The 22952-nt window shown below is 36.4% G+C and overlaps 2 protein-coding genes across 3 annotated transcripts; both read right to left on the bottom strand.

Moving 5' to 3' along the window:
* On the bottom strand, positions 1-8229 carry LOC109095425 (6-phosphofructo-2-kinase/fructose-2,6-bisphosphatase 3-like). Its single transcript, XM_042743088.1, is given in 15 exon segments — positions 1-1504; positions 3534-3713; positions 3799-3863; positions 3960-4022; positions 4190-4319; positions 4402-4506; positions 4590-4736; positions 5003-5210; positions 5296-5471; positions 5586-5642; positions 5722-5796; positions 5874-5940; positions 6048-6144; positions 6266-6394; positions 7913-8229. Coding segments are annotated over 15 exon segments (1635 nt in total). The 5' UTR covers positions 7995-8229; the 3' UTR covers positions 1-1450.
* A 4842-nt stretch (positions 8230-13071) lies between these two features.
* Positions 13072-22952, bottom strand: LOC109061502 (splicing factor 45). Of its 2 annotated transcripts, XM_042743099.1 has the most exons (13): positions 20651-20804; positions 20188-20335; positions 19837-19953; positions 19453-19619; positions 18475-18587; positions 18244-18294; positions 17959-18085; positions 17380-17531; positions 17117-17164; positions 16757-16833; positions 16296-16394; positions 16114-16186; positions 13072-13954 (listed from the first exon to the last, which is right to left on the bottom strand). In XM_042743099.1, exons 2-13 carry the CDS (start codon positions 20308-20310, stop codon positions 13851-13853), a joined length of 1251 nt encoding a protein of 416 aa, XP_042599033.1. In that variant the 5' UTR covers positions 20311-20335; positions 20651-20804; the 3' UTR covers positions 13072-13850. The 2 variants fall into 2 exon arrangements, with proteins under 2 accessions (XP_042599033.1, XP_042599027.1); XM_042743093.1 differs by lacking the exons at positions 17117-17164; positions 20651-20804 and adding an exon at positions 22931-22952.

Consider the following 22952-nt stretch of genomic DNA (forward strand, 5'->3'; position numbering starts at 1 on the left):
TCCTCTTTTAGACTGTTTATTGATTCGGTAAATGCATATAAATGGCTCACTTTCTTCAGCATGAGACAATTATTAGACTTGTTGATATGCTGTATGATCTCAGTAATGAACAAAGTGCTTGAAACGCAGTCTAGTACAAATAAATAAATATTACTTTAACAACAACAACAAAAAAAAAACGGAGAGATATTACAAAATGAGGTTCAAGTATCAGAAGCAAACAAATGAATTACCGTTAAGAGCCAATATACAACATTGCAATTAGTCGTGTGATAAACAGAATGTTTTACACTAAAAATAGAGCCACAGAAAAAGTGAGAACTGTATATTTACAATTAAAGCTGGTACTTAGATTTGAACTGTTGAAATTGAACTCCTACAAAATCTCTTAAAAATTCTAATGGTAAACATTTGGTTTACAAGGGTAAATCTGTACATACAATATCAAATACTAGTTAAATCTCTTCAGGTTGTGACATGCTAACAAAACTAAAATGATGAAAGTACAATTTCTTTTTTTTCAATATAATTCTCATATTAGAATGTAAAAAAGCCTGATAGCTCAAGCACTAGGCACTCTAGGGAATTAATAAATGAACAGTATAAAAATGTATCTGATATCAGTCACGCCATAAAATACATTAAATATAAACAACAAATATAAACACTGCTTCACTTCGTTCCATCCAAACACACATAAAACACCCTGTTTTTATAACCTTGCATATCAACCTTGTCTTCAGGTCTTAAAAACACACAAATTACAAAAAACAAGGAAGAAAGAAAACACACTCACAATCCATATCCATAACACAAATCATCTGAAACTGCAGTGCACAACATGAGAACTTTTAAACAGCTTTCAAAATTGCAAGCAGCATTACAAATGGAAAGATGCATTACTGCCCTCAGGAATTAAGACAAATAAGTGTTAATGTTCTAAATGTGCAATTATAATGTGCAATTTATTTGCAGCATGTGTTTGAAAGCGAGTGCAGAAAAGCCATGAATCAGCCGTAAGCGTCTGCGGGTGATCTTTGGTCTGTTTTAGCATCCTCCTTCCTCAAGTTCAGGGCATATTCTTAACATCAGTGTTAAAAAAAAACTGGCTGAGACCAGAATAAAAACAAATACAAGTGATATCCTGTTACATAAACAGGGAATAGTGTCCAAAAATATGGGGATGGTTGACAACAAACCCTGCCACTGGGCTCCGATTTTCCCTTCATACCCAAAAAACACACATAGAAATGACTAAACTCTATACTAGTACAAACCACAGATACGCACATTAATTACAAATTCATGAAGGACCAATGGAAAAACCCACAGCTGCACTCAGTGTCCATTTTTGGGAGCTGGACACACATGCACCTCTCTGGGAGGAAAAGAGGAAGCAGCTTGGCAGGAAACTCTTCTGAGATGAGTAAAGCAATACAGCCTTAAAATCTCACAGGCAGAGCTGAGGGGGTTCATAGCACTCTATGGAGCATTTCTTCAGGTTCTGCGAAAAAAGAATATAGATCGTTTGGTTAATTACTGAACAGTCAGTCTACTCAACAATCTAGCTGCTAGCTCATAGCATTTTAGCATAACACAAAACCGTTATAATTGTTATTGTTGAATCTACATGGAATCTGCTCTCAAAATGGGAATATGTCCAAAGAATTCAAACAATGAATGGAAACTCTACAGATTCCGCCTGCTTTGCTGGTTTATTTATTGAATACCCTGCTGATTAAGACTGCTTTGCTGGTTTATATATGCTGGTTGCTGGTATGTTTGGTTTATGCTGGCCCTTTTGCTGTTTACTGGCCCTTTTGCTGGTTTATGCTGGGTCCTTTTGCTGGTTTGCTTATGCTGGCCCTTTTGCTGGCCCTTTGCTGGTTTACGCTGCTGGCCCTTTTGCTGGTTTATGCTGGCCATTTTGCTGGTTTATGCTGGCCCTTTTGCTGGTTTATGTTGGTCCTTTTGCTGGTTTATGCTGGTCCTTTTGCTGGTTTTGCGGGTCCTTTTGCTGGTTTATGTGTGCTGGTTGCTGGTTTATGCTGGTCCTTTTGCTGGTTTATGCTGGCCCTTTTGCTGGTTTATGCTGGTCCTTTTGCTGGTTTATGCGGGTCCTTTTGCTGGTTTATGCGGGTCCTTTTGCTGGTGCTGGCCCTTTTGCTGGTTTATGCTGGCCCTTTTGCTGGTTTATGTCCTTTTGCTGGTTTATGCGGGTCCTTTATGCTGGCCCACATGACCAGCATAAACCAGCACATGACCAGCATAAACCAGCTGGCCCTTTTGCTGGTTTATCAAAACATACCTGGCCCAGCCCTTTGCTGGTTTTTTTTGCCAGCAGGGTAAACCAGCACATGACCAGCTGGCAGCAAACACCTAACCAGCATATGCTGTATTTTTCAGCAGGGTAATCTGGCTAAAAAGTTTTCAGCAAATATTAACCTTGTTTACACCCGGTATTCTGTTATTAGCATCTGTTTCAGGTAGTTCGTAAGCACTAAATAAAACTGTAAACACAAGATGTTAATACCAGGTGTAAACAGGGCCCAATAGTTTAATTCTACCTCCATTTAACACATTTAACAAGATTTAAATCCAATCTGCAGGATTCTATAGATTTTTATCCCCAAATCAAAATGTTTGCAGTTTGCAAATTCTGCCCCGAAACCCTGAAACGTTCCAGTATCGACCATTTGCTATACTATTTAGCTACTCTACCACATTAGTTTCTACGACCATTACCTCTGAAAGAGCAGCACTGACACCACTTGTAGGTAATGTAAAAAAGTGCGTCTTTAAGCATGTAAAAAATGAGAGACAGTGTGACCATTTACAGAACAAATGAGAAAGTGAGTGTCTAGATATAAATGAAGATATGAACATAAAGTGTAGTGTCACTACAGTACTTGATTATATCTTCAATCATACCACCTTTAAAGGGCCCATATTGTAAAATTATAACATTTAATCAGTTGTAATTTTGTTTTACATGACCATTTTCTACCCTTTCTCTAAAACATACAAGATTGCTGCTGTAACTTTAAGACTTAAATATGCAAATAAGGTTGTTAAACTTTCTGTACTGGCATGGTTCACAATAACAATCACCAGGGCAGGTCAAGTTACAAAATACTTAAGCAATGTTAAATAAATGCAGGTGGTTTTATGTTAATGAGCTCATTGCTGTGACATCATCATTAAGAAGACTACTGATTGGTTAGTTTTAATAAATCACCAAGAGACAGATAGGCGTTTGACTGGACGTCAACAACCAAACGATATGAGAAACATTTTTTTTGTTGCATTAAAAGTCAATAAAGATGTGATTTATTATTTGAAGATAAGGCAGAAACAGAAATAGGAAATACTTACAGACAAGCTTCACTAAGCCAGTGCTGTAGTACATGAAGTGGAATGAGGAAGGATAAATGGAAGGAAACAGAAAGAATGTGAAAAGGCGAAGCAGGAAATGATTAGTATGTCACTACAGGGTTATGGAGTGAAGATATGACACAGTAACTGTGGCTCACCTGTGTGGACAGAGCGAGAGTGGTGTGTGAAGCTGTACACAGGGTGAGCTGGGTGGGCGTCACCTCTCTGATGATCGTGTCATCCAGACCCTCGATGCGGGGCTTCTTATTGGGTTCAGGGCTGGTGAGAGGGGTCACACTGTTTCTCCTGATCAGAGTGCTCGGGCCTCTCTTCACATCCTAGAGAGAGAAGATAGAACAAGAGATTAAAAAGCTGAAATGGATCAGCGTTTGTGTATAGTGTTGTATATGCGCTTGTGCTTACATCTGGTCTGTCTCTATGTGTGTTCACTGCCTCCACATTCAGAGAGATAGATTCAACTTTGCACCCTTTAAAACAACAACAACAACATCACACAATTAGTTTGTGTTATATCCCTTATCAAAATGATTCAGATTAGATATTATCAGAGATAATAAACTTACCATAAGCCACCGGGGTCAGCTTCAGTACTGTGTGGAGTGGACACTTCAAGTACGGCATCTCATCTGCCGACAGGAAATTAAAAAGTTAGCATGATTGCACTGCAAATAAGGACGGAACAGTGTACAGATGCAGATGCATTTACTTACTAAGTAAACTTCTACTGTTTTCCATAGAAGAATGACTTGAGGGTGCGTAAATGATGACATGAAGTTTCATTTAAGAATCTCACCTGCACTTTTGTCCAAGAAGTAGGCTAGTAGGCAACGCATCACAGCCTGGTGACAGATGACAAGAACATTTTCCTGTCGTTCCAGTTCCATGATCACAGGTTCCACCCGCTGAACCAAATCCTGATATGACTGGAGAAAGACAGAAGCATTTTATTAAGGATACTTTCTTATATTCATTGTAGTAAAATAAAGGCGTTTCGTCTGTTCGTACCTCTCCGGAGGGGTAGCGGTAGTAGTATTTGTCTTGATCTCTGAGAGCAAACTCATCTGGAAACCTCTCCCTCACTTCTTCATAGGTCATCTCCTCACACACACCCTATAGACAACATACAACCATCTTAAAGAGATTGAAATGAAGTAGCATTGCAGAAAAACCAAACCAGAGATGCGTGCACTTACGCCATCAATCTCATTCAGGGCTTTCCACTGCTCGTACGGGACATTGAGGGCCTCGGCGGTTTGGATACTACGACGCAGCTGGCTCGTCCAAACCTTCAAGTCCTTTAAGTTCTGCTCTTTCACAAATTTAGCAAGAGCTCCTGCAAACTACAGAGTGAGACGGTTTGTTATTCCGGAGAGTTTGGACAAATTGGACACATGGGTAATTTAGTACTCTTGGCTAGAACACGGTTTCAAATTGTACAAATACCGTCCTTGGGATTAATGGCAACAACATGCCTGTTTATAACGACTTGCAAAGGTATAAATCAGTTCAAGATGAGTCAAGAACTATTCAAAAGTAATTACCCGACCTCCCAAGTCAAACCTCCTGCGTTATTTTCATTCTTTTCCCAGATTTATGAGCGTAGTACCTTTCGTCCACGTGTAGACAGTCCAGAGTCTCCGCCCAGTCGGCCCTGCAGGTTGTGTTGGCTCTCACCATGGCGACACAAATAAATAGACCGCGGCTGCACATGGATGTTCATCAGGTAGTAGACGATCCGACTCTGGATGTGGTCTTGAATGCGGTTCACCAGGAACCTGCGACCGACGTCAATCACTTTGATGAAGGACAAATTTCTGTGAGGACAAACAAGGAAATGTGGGTAATCTTGTGATATTACAGATAAGTCGGTGACGAAGAAAGTGTGTATTGCTAGCGTACTTGTCATATTGGTCAGGGTCAAGCGGCTGATAGTTCATTCTGTAACATTCAATTCTTTTCTTAAAGTCCTCCATGGCATCCGTCTTTTGCAATCTTATAGTCAGGACATGACACCATTAACTTCCTGTTTAGGTTGCAATCTTAGAATGATAGTCAGGACATGACACCTTAACTTCCTGTTTAGGTATTAATGTAAGTAATTTAGAATTACTGTCAGTAATTTAACAGTCATTGTGCGTTTTATATATATATATATATATAAGTTTGAAACTCTAAATCATGTGACTTACCAAGATATTACAGGCGATTACATTTGGGTCATCACAAACAGACTCAATGAAGAAAATCTGCAGAAGTACATTTGTATTAGTGGTCTTCATCTCTGTAACTGTCATCAAAAGCAATCTACAAGAGAATATAACTGACCTTGAAGCCATTTACTGAACCAAACTCCAAGATCATATCTCGTCGCTCTCTGGTTGTGTTTGTAGCATCAAAAACCTGTGGAAAGATACAGCAGTGAGGATCTGCTCTGCTCTGCATAGCTAGCGGTTTATACATCTGCAGAAGATACTTACAGCCACTTGACCTTCCTCTTCAGTGAGGTAAGTCTTGACATCTCTCAGAGCGGCCAAGGCACACTGCCTGAGGACAAAACAAAATGATTAATTACTCCATATATCTACATAAACGAGTTGAACTAGAATTCATTTGCATGTTATGACATTGTGTAGTTCAGGCACACAACTCACTGTCGGATTTTGACGGCATCCTCATTGTCCGATTTGAAGAAATCGTAAGAGCTGTAGTGTTTCACTGCCTCTCGTCGATACTCGCCAACGTTAAAGACTAGAAACACACATATTCACAATTAAGAATTCATGCAAAATGCTATTTAAAATAAAAATAATATTATTAAGTAGTTTACAAATTTAAATAATGTAGTTATATATATAGCTTGATTTTGTACCTTTTGTGGGAATACCAATCCAGTTGAGGTAGCGTGTGAGTTTCCTTGAAATGTAGGTTTTGCCCCGCGCAGGAAGCCCTACCATCACTATCACTGTTGGGGGGTTTGCCAGGTGGGGGCCTCCATGTGCTGAAATTAAAGATAAAATAAAATACCTGGTCACATTATGCTAAATGTTTTTTAGGTTGGGGTATAATTGTTGTTAAATTTATGGTAAACAAATGTATATGGTCATATTGTGCTGACTGTTAGCGACCCTCCCCGCCAGCCAATCAGACAGCCAGCTATGGGCCAGGTCATGTGCGCACAGATGCACTTTCAAAACTAAACATTTACTACACTTAAATGCACATGCACATTCCACGCCGCCGGCAGCAAGACGTTAACCGGGTCAGGCGCAGATAAGTCTCACTTTCTTGTACACACAGACACACATGAATCCTCAAAGAAGTAAATGTTTCTGTGCATGCCTTAAGTTTCATGGGAATCATCACAAATTATATGTATTTATGCAGATGTGCATTAGGCAGGATTCAGAGTTTTGTATATTCTAATTGAGTTTTTATTTCATCAAGTTATTTATTGGTTAGAATAATCCCTATTAGAGAGAGAGAAAGTATGCAGCAGTTCTTCTCAATGAATTACAGACGTCCATTGGCAGGTGGCTATGTGAACCAGCGCAGTCAGGGTTAATCCTTAAGAAGATCCCCATGGAAACACTTAACCTCAAACTCAGCTCAATCAGCAGACACAGACAATGATCTTATTAGACTTTTACTGGCTATCCACGTACAATGACCAGACAGAATCTCATGCCTAGGTCATAATTCATTATATATTATATTTTTATGCATAAAGGATATTATGATTAATTTAGGGACATTAACATGTTGGAATCTTACTGTTGTTTTAGAAGAGTACATTTAGAAGGAAATTTAACCCCCTTATTTATGTATTTACAATAGCAATTTCATTATATTGTACAATATTTTGCAATAGTGCAATTAAAAAAAAACACTCTACTGGATACAATTATTTCACTGTATTAAAATCTGCAAATAAAATGTGTCATTGCATAAATTATTACAATTGTATTATTTTTTAATTTAAAGGTTTATGGTCTGTTGATTTATTTTTTGCAATTGTTCTGTCTTTAATTACATACATCGACACTCACTTACCAAATATGAGCACTTCTGTATAGGCTATTTATCATTTAATGCAGTAAATTATGCCTTCATTATAATCACAGTGAACAACATGAGAGGCAGTGTGGTATCCCGCTTCTGATTGTAATTCCTATGCATCCGCTACTGGCATCACGTTCACGCCAATTGTAGGTAAATATATTCGACCAATCAGAGCCCAGCATGATTGGAACACCTATCCGTCAAATCCCTATCCAGAGTTCGTCAATGCCTTGGCGTCATCAGAGTGCAAATGAGTTCGAAAGTCTTTACAAAGGTGATGCGCCCGGGTTTCCATGACAACAGAATCAATCGAGATAGTGCTATATTAGAATGTTAAACTCTGTATTCATGGCTACCGATGATCATCACCTTAAACATCATATGTTAATACGCTCTAATGTTAATAATAATAATATATGTGTTCACCATTCTTTAATATGAATATGTAATCACTTACATGTACGGGGCATTGAAGGTTTGTCATCCTTAGAGGGAATCCAGATTTTTTGGATCCTGTTTTGGGTTAGTTCCCTTGGCATTCCTTTCAGATCGGGAAATATCAGCAAAAACTGCGGCACGTTACACACCGGCTTCGGAAATTCCAAGATTGTTTGCGAACACAAACGAAAACTCAAGAATCAAGGTACTCTTCTTTGTGAGTCTTCGTCTTTGAAAGCTGTTTGAATATTTGCGGCGATTTGTCTCCGTTATGATTTTGAAGACCACTTCGCTCTGCTTCCCGGTAATCTCTAGCATCACGTTTCTCTTCATCCGCGCTTTAAATACGGAACCAGCGACACGAGGTGTGACGCAACTAGAGAAGGCGTGTCTGCCGGTGAGAGCGTTCACACGCGCCACCTTGCGGGGAAACGCAAAACATGGTTAAAATGCAAAAATAAATGCACAACTACAGTGTACGCTTTGCATCCATGCGTTTTAATAACAGACTATTTGATTTTATGATTTTGATGTTTAGTTATATTTCTAAATGCTAATTATATGCACAAAATGATAAAAGGGCAGTGCACTCAAGAGCATTAAATATGCAGGTCACGCGTCGAGTGGGCATCCCCAAATGCCTACGTGCGGGGAGTCACTACATCAATCCATCAATCTTCCTAAACCTGTGCAAAAAAATTAAAAATAGCCAGCATCTTCAAGCTTGTTGAAATACTGGCTTGTGTTTTTAAAATTATAATTCCCTGCCATAAAAGTAGTGAATTAGTAATGAATGTAAAGGTCAACTCTTAATGTAAAATAATGATAGTCTGTTTTATTTCCGTATCTGTAAAAAGGTTGATTTATTTTTGAACTGATGAATCAGCGATTAAATGAAACTGCACGTGCATGTAATTTCAAGAATTAATTTATGTAACTATTACCAAAAACCAGTGATTTGAAAGAAATGACAGATTGCATTGTTATTGGGGTTTATTTAACAACAAAAAAAAAAAAGTTAAGAACAATTCAATTAATTACTTAAAAAAAAATCAAAATTATTTCAAACTTCCAGTCTAATGAAAATTCATCATTTTGGATCATTATAGAAAAGTTAACTTAGCTGAATTTAACGTTATGCTATTTAGTGTTTGTTTAGTTTTTTGCACTTTTTGTTTTTGTCAGTTTTTTTGTTTTTTGTTTATTCTGTCCTTTTTCGTCTTATTGCATTGTTTTATTTAGAATATAAATAGCTATACTGAGTAAAAGAATGAGGGAATATGTGCATGTATTCCTTTATTTAAGCCTTTGTTGGTTTTGAGCTCTGCAGGGCAATGCTGACTCTCACATCTGCACGTACAGGATGAAAACCGAGGGCGTGACATCACTCTACCACCCTCGCACCTTCTCTGTCCAGAAAATATCACACGCATCGTTACAAGGAAAATGACTTATTTTGGCTAGTTCTCACGTGGCAGCTCTTTGTTTCTCTTACCGACCAATATTTCACTAGACATCTGAAGGTGATCAGAAAAGAAATCATTCTATTCATCCCTTCTCACACAGACACGTGACACCCAGAGAAAGCAAGTTAGTTGCGAGTCATAAGAGAACGGTTTTGTTTTTCTCACGCTTCTCGTGATTCCAGGTATCACTTTCCCACTCTTTCAAGTCTTTGTTAATGCACAGTGAACCTGTTTCCCGCCGGCTGCAGCGCTGACTCAGTCCCAGAAAGCTGTCTGTCTCAGCTCTCAAGAGGTTTCTTTTCTTTTTTTTTTAGTTGGCTGATATTTGATTTGCGGGACCCTCCGGGTGAGCTGAAATGACTATCATTCTAAAATATGTATACACGCCTTAGACTTATTCGCATAGTGTTTTTAAGGCAAGCAGATGGTACTACTGTTAAAAATAAAAATAAATAAATAAAAAAAAAAACCTTTACAAAATCTTAGTATTTCACTTAAACATGTAACCCTTACCTTTGTTTTGTGGACATTAATGATAAAGTATTCATATGGCTTTTTGAGGAGAGGTCTGAAACACTCTCATTCCAATCCGTAACCCGCGATTTTATCATTCGAATTCATATGAAACAGCCACCTTGTAAAACAGAGTTTTTTTGTTTTGTTTTTAATTTTACCTTTCCGAATCATGTGATCGGGATGGATATGCTATTACTTTTCTTAAAAAAAAATGACTCTCCTAACTTGCAATTTTCATCTGATTGTCGAGAAGCAGGCTATAGTTTAACACTGAAGCCCCCAAATAATTATCTAGAGGCTTGGAGGTGGGACAGTTAGTAAGCACCTAAACCCACCAGATCACGCTATAAATCACACAGCAAAGCTCCAATAACCACTCTGAACATCTTAGCAACCATATAGCAACGCTCTAACAACGCTCTTTGCAACTGCACAGCAAATTTGTCGCAAATTTATATGACTTTACATTTTTATATAATCTGCTCTCGCCCCATGAGGGCTAGGGATGTATTTTTGCATTTTTTTTTTTTAAATAAAAATCCTATTTCCATATGAATCACATCATACAAATTTGTGCACAACTGCAAACAGTTCTGTTTTCTCATGAGATTGGGTGGAACAAGCACGCCGAACAGCTTATTTTTCAAGTTTCATTAGAAAATTAGAAATCTCTCGGAAATCTCAAACCGGTTTTGGGACAGAGATCCTGGTATTTGGGTTACTGACTGGCATACGAAACGTCAATGGCTTTTTAGTGAAGTGCACTGCTAGATCTTCTATTTAACTTGCTTACAAAACACACATTGTAGAACACGCTTCCTGTTAAAAGATGTGGAAATACGGATTGCTTCATGCATCTGAACAAGAACAAACAAACAAACACCTACAATAGGAAATAAGACCCTAGAGCAAACACTAAACAGTACACATGGTTGTTGTGATACACACTGTTAGCATAAAGTGTTGACTGACTGTTGAGTGAGAAAGGCAAGTGATCCTGAAGTGGGATAAGATATCAAAACCAGGAATAGACCACAACACACACACACACACACACACACACACACACACACACACAGTGAAGTGTACACAGTCACACACTTTTTAATGTTCTGAGCCAGTGAGTAATGAATGGACCTTTCAGGAATCGGTTTCTTACTAAACCTTTGAGAAAATGTACATTGTGTTACTACATATAAAAGAACCTGCATGATAGTTTGGTGCATATTAATGTAAGCTGTATCCTTTAGGTGTGTTTTTATGGACTGTAGGGCCATTAAAATAGTCATAGATCATAAATTAATTTCACAAGTTAAATTGCAGGGAGTCATTTTCGATAAACACTGTCCAGACTAGAGTTCTGATGTACTGTTTACTGTAAATGAAACTGGCAACCCAACCTCTCGTCTCACACCATACGTACAAGCACAGTCAGAGCAATTCAAACTAAACTACACCTTCCTAACGGAGGTAACGGTCACACATCTGTTGACGGCCGTATGAAGGCGAGACTCAAGACTAAATCAAAGGGAGAGTTCACCCACAATTTACTCACCCTCGTGTTGTTCCAAACGTTTATGACTTTATTTTATCTGTGGAACACAAAAGACATTGTTTAAAAAACTGTTTTGTCCATACAATGAAAGTAAATGGGGTCCAAACCATCTTTTGTTTCCAACTGAAGAAAGAAATGCATACAAGTTTGGAACAACATGTGGGTGAACTTATCCATTTAAATTAGGCCTTTGGGCAAACCTAACAATAAACCACCAAATCTAAAATAGTATATCATAAAACTGCATAAACCCCCACAACTGTAAATATCGATTATTTCCCCACACACATACACTAGGATGAGTTGAGAAATCATGATATACAGAAAACAGAAATCATGTAGAGTATGATTGGCTCAGACTCTTTTATCTTCAGGCTATGAATGCATTCAGTTGCAGGCTATCAAATGTTTAATATTTTGAGCTGATTAGAACACATTAATCTTCTAGCAACGAGGCACATATTTCTGTGGTTTTGTGTAATTCCAGTCTTTTTTTTTTCTGTAACCATTTAAAAAGGCGGCAAGTTTATGATGCCTAGTTTTTAAAATCTGTTCAGAGCCTTAAGGGTTAAGGAAAAGTATTTTAATTTTTTTTTTTTTTTTTTTACAGACATTGGCTTAACTAAAAAAAAAAAAGAAAAGAAAAAAAGTCAATATTCATTATAAAAATGCTATTGGAGGTTTAGCTTTTTAAAATTATTATTATTAATTTACATGACTTTTCCAGGTCTACAAATTAAAATTTTATCATTAAAATTGATTTTAAGTTTTCCAAGATTGTGGAAACCCTGGTTCTTTAAAGAAAAAAAGGGGCGAATATAAATTTTAAATATATATATATATATTTGTTCTAGCTTATTTTAAAGCTTGATTTTTCTGGTTTTAAATACTTTTAAGACACTTAAGTACTTTGCTGTTTGTAGAAGTTTGCTAAGGCCCCCTAGTGGGCCCTGACTGAGAAACACTGCTCTACAGCATACATACGGCTCAAGTCTAGTCCCTCCTACAATTCAAGTCTAGAGGATTTTTCCAACATAATTTTAATGGCAATTCGTAACTGTTTTTTGCTAATTCATATATTCATTTGTACACTCATTTGTATGTTTTCAAACAATCTGCTCTCACCCCGCTGAGGTAGGCTTAGTGGTGGAGCTTCTTACTTTATATACATATATATATATAGAGAGAGAGAGAGACAGATTTAAGATATTTTAACATGTATAAAAAAATAGTATATCTTGTTCAGAAATAGTATATCTTGCTTCAACAAGCTGCACGATTTAAGGTATTCTTTATGTCCATATCACAAATATGACGAGGGGTTTATTTTAAATCCGTAACAGCTCAACCCCTTTCTGCCATTTTTCAGACACTCTGTTCATATAATATTCATCTGATGAGGATCTGTTCTGTTTAAACGATTCCTCATGGAGTTCAGTCTATTCTTTCCTTCATTCCCCAGCACCTTCGTCTTGCGTAAGTGCGTCTCTCTCACCAAACCAGAACATGGCACCATCACTGACCCAGTCCAACACATATCCACACACATTTCACATACATATCATACATATTACATGCAGAATCATCTAGTAAAAGACGAAATATTATTTAAGCGATGCATGAGGAAATATCCTGCAGATATGCTTTTGAAAACCTGTTCACCTTTTATTTTGTAACACACAGAACCCAATTTCTGCTCAGGTCAAGACACACATTACGAAAAAGTATAATTCTTTAAGTCTATCAATAGTGTGTGGATCAGAGAGTAAGGGCTCGTGGGAGTCGCTGTTATGTCACAATAGAAGAATGTAGGTTTCCTACTTTCTAGAGAGTCGCATAGGGACATGTGTGTCTGATTATATAAATCACGAACCAGGACTCATTCATTACCATCATCATCACCCCATTCAACATCAGTGTGTACATTTATCTTCTTCAAAACCATGTAGTAACTACTGGAGAAGACCAGTTTTCAATACCAACAACCCTTTTCTTATCTTTCTTTGTTCAGCTAAACAAATAGTCCCACCGCAAACGCACGCCATTGGTTAAACCGTGTTTTGAAAGCATCACATTGCTCATTCATCAGGAAGTAAACCCACAAGGCTCTGCATGTTAAACTGATATATGAAAAAGTCTGTTCCCATATTTTACCTTTAAAACAGAACACTAAACGTTTTTATTTCTGGGTTCTTCTTCACAAGGACAAAAGGATTTTTCTAACTGTGATGTAAGAGAGAGACTAGAAGCAATTAACAAAAGAGCAAATGAAATCTTCATTACAAAACATATGCAGAAAAGGGGCACGTAAGCTAATGTTTTACAAGGGTGTATAAAATGACACATGCTATTTACAGAAAGACAAATGACTTCCTCCTGGTGTTTACTCTTTCCTGGTTGTGCAGGACTGGGTCTCCCACTCACACCTGGTCTCCCAGGTCTAAAACACGGAACCTATCCAAGTTATAAAAACAGGCCTTCACCACACGACCTCCAAAGTACCGCCCATTCAGATCCACCACAGCTGAGGAGGACAAAAACAACAGCACGGTTATGATGAAATTTAAAAAAAAAAACACTACTAGATCTGAATGTCATTAAATTGTAAATATAAAATTACATTGCTTCAGGACACACATGGTAATGGTAATAAATCTAATATTTAATATATAAAATTGTACACAAAATAATACATAAATGTAATATTTAACATTTAATACTTGTCATAATACATCATAAAATAATACAAAAATTTCCAATAAAGTTGCAATTATGAGGCTATGAGCACAACAGAACAGAATTGCTATGAATAAATTTACCATGATTTATAACTTATGACCAGTTGATAGCGCTGTCCTAAAAGCATTACACATTCACCTAAGGCATTTCCTCAAAGTAAGATACAGATCTTTGTCTCAACATAAAAGCTGCCAGGATATAAGCTCATTTCCTATTCTGTATCTTTGCATTAAAATATCTCGTTTGGTTTCGTTTTCCCCCATGTGATCTCACCAGAGTGCGATTCTTTTTTTGCCATTTTAAAATACGAAAGTGGGTTTTTAATAATGATCTATGATCAAAAACATACCTATTCTTAAAAAAAGAAAAACCTTAGGGTCATGGCAACACACAACTCATCTAAAAATCCTCCTGTCTAAACATATCCCTAACAAAAGCCTTCCTAACGAACTGCTATGCAATTTATTTGTTTGCTTTGTTGCATTCTTAAAACTTCAGCACAACCCTGAAAAGTGAAAAAGTGATGCCAGATTCAGAGTGGTTTTTCAGGCTTGCTTTGTTACCAGATGTCTGGTTTACAGTATTTGTAGTTCTAAAATATGTAATTCTTGCTGCAGAATTACAAAAATGATAAGTGTATTTGAACAGGTTTCTCCTCCATCTGTTTCTGGATAGACAAGCACCACTGGTTCTGCCACAATTTTTTTACTACTATTTTATTTTAAGCACTAATTCAATACTTTCATTTGGCAAAGGCATATTAAATCGATCGTATAATGGTTCAAAAGATTTCAATTTCAAATAAATGCTGTTCTTATATCATAGTTTCCAAAAAAAGCAGCACATTTGATTTCAACACTGTTATATAAAAAATGTTTCTTAAGCAGCAAATCAGCATATTAGATTTTAAACCATATTAAAATAGAAAACAATTATAATAATATTTCACAATAATAGAATTTTACTGTTTTTGATTAAATTAATGCAACTTTGGTGACTTCTTTTAAAAAACATTTAATAAATCTTTCCAACCCCCCAAAATATTTGGAGACCAAAATTGTCTTTTCAGCTGCAGAATATGAAAAATATGATTATTTTAAAAGAGCTTTCCCTGAACACAGCATCGTCCATGGGTTAAACAATGAGAAGGTCTGTCCCAAACTAACACCAAACCATTGCTTCCACCAGTTTTGCTGTTGTGAATTTCCAAATACTATTTGTCTTCATTTTGAAATGTATATCTATTGCTTTATAATAATAATAAACCCACAAATCTCTATTTTTTTCTTAAAAAGTGTGCTTATGTTAACTTAAATCACTATTTTTATCTATTACTATGACAGACAGCTTGGTTAAAGTGTTCAAATACTTTTTGAGGCCACTGTCTCTGTAAATATGAATGCTTCTCCCAAATGGTGCAGTTTTGCACTGTTGTTATTTAATAAAAAGTATCTGAGCTGAACTTTATTTTTATCCCAAAGGAAGGCAAAGTGTGTCATTTTCATTGTCAGTCCTATGTATGAACTGCTCCAGATACATGATGACGTTAATTCAATCTCAAGTAGATTTGCCTTGTTCTTTTCCAGGAATAATAATTAGGAAAATATATGTATATATATTTCACAACACAATATGATAAGAACTCACAAATCAAGTTATTAATCTAATATGCTGTCCTTGTTGAGGATAAAAATGTTTTGACGGATGAATTAATATCCAACTTGTTAATATTTCAGTTAGTTTTTAAAATGAAGTGAGTGAAAACTGGTTTGGTCTGCCATCCCTAGAGGAAGTGATGTAACCAGCCAGGTGATGTAACACCTGAGGGACGGCCTTCACACACTTACCTGCTTTATTAAGTGAGATCTGGGGCGCTTCAAAAAAAAAAACAAAAAAAAGACCACCTGCACACACACTCTTCAAGTTTGTTTTTAAACCACTCACCTTTAATGGCTGATTCGACTCGTTCGAACTCCAGGAAAATGCGGACAGCCTCCTCGTCAGAAACACCAGAGATCTGAAAACACAAACGAGACGCACCGGTTTGATGTCAGCGACAGATATTATCGCATACACGAGCAGGAAACTTTCAGCGGCATGTGATACACCTTTGATGTAACGCTCACCTCAAAGATGACACACTTGGTGACTTTCCCATACTTCTCACACTCCTCCTTAGTCTCAGCTTCCAGGTCTTCATCCACTTCTCCCCTTCCAACCATGTTCTACACACACAGACAGTTTTTATGTGCAGATGTGAATATCAGCTGCTTCTCATGTAAAATCCTCTCAAAAGAAGCACAAATGAACTGGGACTACGTGCAAAAACAGCACAGAAAGTGTCAAAAAAGTCATGCATTTCTATGCTTTTTAATGCTTCAACATAAAGAGTGTACATATAAAAGTGACTGTAAATACTTAGTCCATTTTTAAATCTTTTTTTTTTTTTAATTGAATGACATTTGAATGAGATCTATCATCTCTAATGAAATCAACTGGCAGTCTAATCACATTTATGAAGTTCTATTTCATTAAAAATGATGTCTTTAAAAGTAGAAAGAAAGAGCTAGAAAAAAACACCGCTTACCCGGAGCAAAACCACCTTTGTAGGACACTTGAGAATCTCTGTAAGAGGGTTGGTCTCACTTTTCTTTGAGGCATCCGCTATAAAACGAACAGCACATTTCTATTTAAATCACAACATACAGCTTCACATACCAGCAAGAACAACTTTATACTGCTAACAGCATTAATGAAAACAACATTATTTACTGTAACATCTGTTTGCCACGTTACGGTTGCCACTGTTTGCACAACAGACACAAATGTGTATAGTTTCGGGTTTCTAATGACTAATAGGGCACATGTGGGTGATCACATACAGATGCAAACTTATATTAAAAATAAATGACTTGTATGGGAAACAGGAAATAAAATAAAGTCAAACCTGAATTAGAGCCATGTGGATCAGCCACATTCTGACTGGATCCTGATGCTGAAACATACACACACATTCAAATGAATAAAAGAATACACTCACACAGTGGGTACATGGTTGTGCAAATGACAAAACATGATGTTGAAAACAAACAGGATACTTAAAAATAACAATATAAATCAACAAGAAAAAAAAAATGAGAATGTTTATTTTGGACGTGTGATGTGTGGGTTTGCTTGCTTGCGTGTCTGTCTGTGTGTGCATGATCTCACTCTTTTCCGTTGAGTCTCCAATAATAATCTTTCCCCCGCGCTTGCTGGTTTTCTCCACTGAGAGCGCCGTGCTCAACCCCTGCTCGTGTTTCCCCAAGCCCTGTCCATCTCGGAATCCATACTTCTGCATGATTTTATGAGCCACAGTACCACTGAAAAACACACACAGAGAAGCATCGGACTTTGCTAAATTAATGACATATAACTGATACCCTCAGACAAAATGTTGTTTGTGTAGTGTACAGCTGATCGAACTCACATCTAATGCTTCAAACTCAAGTTTTTATTCTGTCTTTCAAAACACTTCTTTATAATGTTTTAGTTACATAAAAAAAAACAAAAAACAATTAAATCTAAAAAATTCCCCTCAATCTCCATATCTGAGGTAACATTTAAAACCTACAGTACTCAAATAAATATCATCAATGAATCCAAACTCTCTGGAATTCTGAATTTATTTGTTAAAGATGCAACCGAAACCCAATTAACACTATTCAGCCAAAAACAACATTCTGTATCTAGAAACAACAATGACTTCATTTAAGAGTGCAGGTTTATGTATTGGAACGGCTCTCTTACCCCATATTGGCCAGGAATGAATTAGTTGGTCCCGGGGGAGATCGTGGTCTATCAGAATCATCAAAAATTGGAGGTGGGATTGCTGCCTTCGACCTCTGCCGACCATCTTCATCATATGAATATGATGCTATCATGACAAACAAACAAACCGTTTTAAGTTATTCACTCACATATATTTAAGACTGTGTAAAGCTACAGAGACGAATCAACAGCACACAAAATCAACAGCATATAATGATTTCAGATATGGTGAACGATTTTTAAAGGTCAGTGAGATTTACTTACAGTCTCGCTCCACTAGTGATGTCGGAGGGGCGATGGCAGCTCCACCTATACCTGTGTGAAACACAAATAATATCTTATAACAAGACTGACGATCAAATCAACTGCCCTATTTACACCTGGTATTAACATCTCGGATTCAATCACAAGTGTCATTATATACCGACATGATTTAGGGAAGTGAGATAGAAAGACAGAAAGGAGGAATAAAGAAATGTTTCGAAGGGCGCTCACTCCTCTTCTTCTTTTCTCTCTCATACTCCTCCTCCTCGTCTGATTCGCCTTCTGTTGGGAAACGTGAAAATCCACTTGGTGCTCCCCCTCCTTCATGTCTCTCTTTACGCTTCCTAACACACAGTTTTACAAAACAATTTAACAAAACAACACCAATCCATGCGGCTCACGCATATACTCCCTGTCATGAGTTTGGAATCATTTTAAGCCTCTTTAGCGCACAGAGGCTTTATTTATTTGATTAAAAATATAGTAAAAACAGTAGTATTGTGAAATATTATTACAATTTAAAACAACTGTTCTCTATGTGAACCTTTTTTTTTAAATGTAATTTATTCCTGTCATGGCAAAGCTGAATTTTTATCTTCATTGTCAATCAATGATTCTGCTGAAATCATTCTAATATGCTGATCTGGTGCTCTGTTATTATTAATTATTATTGGTGCTCAATTATTAATACATTTTCTTATTATCATCAATGAAGAAAAACAGTTTTTGCTGCTTAATATCTATGTGGAAACTGTTATGCTGTATAAAAACTGTTTTGTTTTTTTCCAGGATTCTTTGATGAATAGAAAGTTCAATAGATATTTGTAACATCATATAATAATATTACTGTTATTACTGTATTTTGAGCCAACTAATACAGCCTAGGTCAGCATAAGAGACTTCTTTAAAAAAATTAGTATTTTTTTAAGTGTACATTGATGTGTCTGAAGAGGCAAAAATTTCCATTTTATGTCCTCTCTTTTTTTGTACTAAAAACTTTTAAAATGTTCAGCAAGTGTGCATTATGTAAAAATAAATTTTTAATGTAATTGTCATGATTGTGTTTTTTACTATCATTAAACAAAATACTGATATCATATACTACTCTAAGATATTGGCATCAGTCATCCAAAAAATCTATAGTTCATCCATCCAATAACAGAAATACCAAATACTGAAACAAATGAATGGAAAACCATGGATGCATACTTCTCTCTCTCCTCAATCTCTTTCTGTCGCTCCTGTTCTCTCTGTCTTTGTCGTTCTTCTCTGTGTCTCTTGACCACTTTCTCATAGTCGTTGGGAAACATGGGGTCATACTCATCAGCCAAAGGAATCAGCACATCTCCGGATGAAAACCCAACTGATGTCGAGTCCTAACAGACACACACAGTCAAAGAAAAATTTAATGAGCCACTTAGTGTGAAATCCTCATTCGTTTTTATGTTAAAATACTGCCGTGTGGAAGGGTTGTGGTTTTTACAGATTAAATACTGTGATGCCAACATTATAAGAGCATGATGAACTTTCTGCTAAGATAAAGAAAATTGTGATTATCGAAAACATTCAGACAGTAGCATACGCAATGTTTACCTTCATCCCTGCAGCAATGTGTGGAGGTGTATCAGAGATCTGTCTGTCATCTACAGCACTTCCTCTCTTCAGATCAACAACCGGAGCTAGAACATTGGATTGTCTCATCCTCTGAGTCTGCGAAAGAAGTCAGATTCATTTGTCGGTTCTCACACCTTTTGATAAACCATAACTTTTTTTCCAGTGATTTTGACTACTTGATAATTATGTAAAATAAACTATATAGACATCACTCACACAGATCAATTTCTGTAATCAGATCAGATCATAACAGATCAGTTCTGTAATAATTTTCTGTGGATTAATAAGACTGCATTATCATTGTCAGGCATTACATAAACATTGACCCACCTTCGCTTGTGTCAGTGTAGCTTTCTTCACTTTCAACTGAGACTGAAGCAGTTTGAAGTTTTTAGACCATCCTTCTGTTTTGGTGTCGCTGGTAGCGACCCCCAGATCATCATATAAAGACATTTTACCCCCTTCCCAACCAGAAAATCTGAAATACACACACACACACACGAAACGTAATTATGTAACAAAAGCTAGCGTATCCACAAAATAAGTAAATTAGCGTACATGTACATTTTAAACATTAAATCACAATCTAACTTTACCTGCTACTAGAACTTCTGTTCTAAAAATGATAAAGATTATGCTTACAGTCAAGTAATGCTACTATTTACACATTTAGCATTCGCTTCCAGGCGGCTTGTAACGAACACTGTATCATATAAATAGATTAAATGGTTAGTGTCCTACCTTAAATCACTAACGCATTTTAACTGTCAAATATATAAACTTAGACACACACCTTTAAGGAAAAATTAATCCACTGGTCGTGTTGCACCGTCGGTTAGCATAACATGGTACGTTACCATAAAGTGTGAGGTCGCATACGAATGACATCACCAACTGTGGCCAGACGCGCTATCACGTCACGACGTCCGTTTGAAATTTAATTTGACGTTTGAATCTTTAGGTTGTTAATCTTTATTGTTATTTATTTGTTATTCTGTATCACCTTTCGATTCCCTTTTAATAATTTCGAGTATCTAGTATGCGACCTGGCATGTTTCACGGAGGTCTGGAGAAGGGTGTTCCTGCACATCTGGAGGCTGCAGTTTCAGCACCGCGCTCATTTCTAGGACCCTGTTCTTTTGTAACAGCGCCACCTTACCGAGTTTGGATGATCTAGCGGAGGCTGCAGTTTCAGCCCCCAATAATCCCTGGTGGGTTAGTTTGTAGTAATGTTTGTACATGTCATGTTGTTAAAGATATTGAGTCTCAGGAACATTTTTTTTTTCAGTTGTGATTTTTGTTTTATAAATGCATCAGACGTTAATTACAAAGTGTGTAATACCTGCTTTGAGTTAAAGGGATACTCCACCCCAAAATGAAAATTTTGTCATTAATCACTTACCTCCATGTCTGTATACCGGGAGGCCGGTCAACGGTCTCCTCTGTGTCTCTCCATATCACCATATACTGTGTATGCTCTTCTGTATCATCCGCGCCACAAGGATGCTGAGTTTTCTTTCAAATCAAAGCTAAATACACATAGAAACTGCACATCCTTGTGGCACGGATGATACAGAAGAGCATACACAGCATACGGTGATGTGTAGAGACACAGAGGAGACCGCTGACAAAGGAATTGTTGAATAAAGTCGTTATTTTTGTTTTCTTCGCTTACAAAAAGTGTTCCCGTTGCTTCATATAACCCAGATTGCAGGTCTGATGGCGGTTGTAGTGTTGTTAATACGAATTTTGTACCTTTTATGGACCTTGACACTGTTATTTATTTGGCCGTCTATGGGACAGTCACAGGCCTCCCGGTTTTCATCCAAAATACCTTAAATTGTGTTCCGAAGACGAACTGTGCTTTTACGGGTTTGGAACGACATGGGGCTAAGTGATTAATGAAAAAAATTTCATTTTGGGGTGGAGTATCCCTTTAACAATTTTAAATTGAAATGAATTTACACTTAAATATAAATGAAAAATGTATTTTAGTCTGTAAACAACTGAAAAAGTGGAGTACCTTAAGTGTTAGTTTCTTGAAATATACTGTATATTTATAAGGCCCCTTAAGTTGAATTAGCTAATTATCAAAAAGTTTGTAGAGAGGCAAGACACAAGACAAAATAATGTGTGTGTGTATATATATATATATATATATATATATATATATATATATATATATATATATATATATATATATATATATATATATACACACAATTATTACACTAATTATAATGGATTAACTTGACATTGTTTATTAAAGATCTGGACAAGATAGTTTTTATTATTATTATTATTATTATTATTATTATTAGATTACATTTTATTTTGATGGTCCCCTTTAGTCTATTGACTATAAGCAACTTTTTATATAATTACATTTTACTACTCTTTGTTTTTTAAATTTCATTAGATTAATGTTAGTATGGTTTGGTTTAGTAGTAAAGTATAGTCAGTAGAATGTAGTCTGTTGGGGAACCTTCCAAAAAAGTGTTAGCAATATATTTACCAGACATTCTAATAATACTCTAATGACTGCTAGTTGACATGTAGTCACAGAGTTACTTATCATCAGTTGTCTAAAGGGTACCATTTAAAGCAAATGTGTACACATTCATCTGATATGATCTTATGGCTGTTTGAGAAAAATTATTATTATCATTTTTATTATTTATAAGTGGTCTTTGCCTGCTTTAAGTACAGTGAAGTTACTTAACTTAAAGCAGACAAAGAGCACTGATAAATAATAAGACCACATTAAAGTATTTTGGAATATTTTCATGAAGACTTTGTATTTTATATTTTACAGTAAAACACTAATAAGATGTACTAGGTTACTGTGCAGATCTTAAGCAATGGCAAGATATGAGACCTATAATACATTATAACTATGAGAAATATAATCCATTGTAACTTAAGTGGATGCAACGTGTTCAATGTATGTTATAAATCATCATACACTTAACCACAAATGAATACACGAGTAGCACCAGCATGCAATTTATACAGTAGATTTTGTAAGTACAGGAGCAGGACACTCACATACACATTACATGGTCAGGCATACCTATGGAAAAAGAGCACCACAG

Source organism: Cyprinus carpio, chromosome A4, assembly GCF_018340385.1.
Source record: "Cyprinus carpio isolate SPL01 chromosome A4, ASM1834038v1, whole genome shotgun sequence".
Classification (NCBI taxonomy): domain Eukaryota; kingdom Metazoa; phylum Chordata; class Actinopteri; order Cypriniformes; family Cyprinidae; genus Cyprinus; species Cyprinus carpio.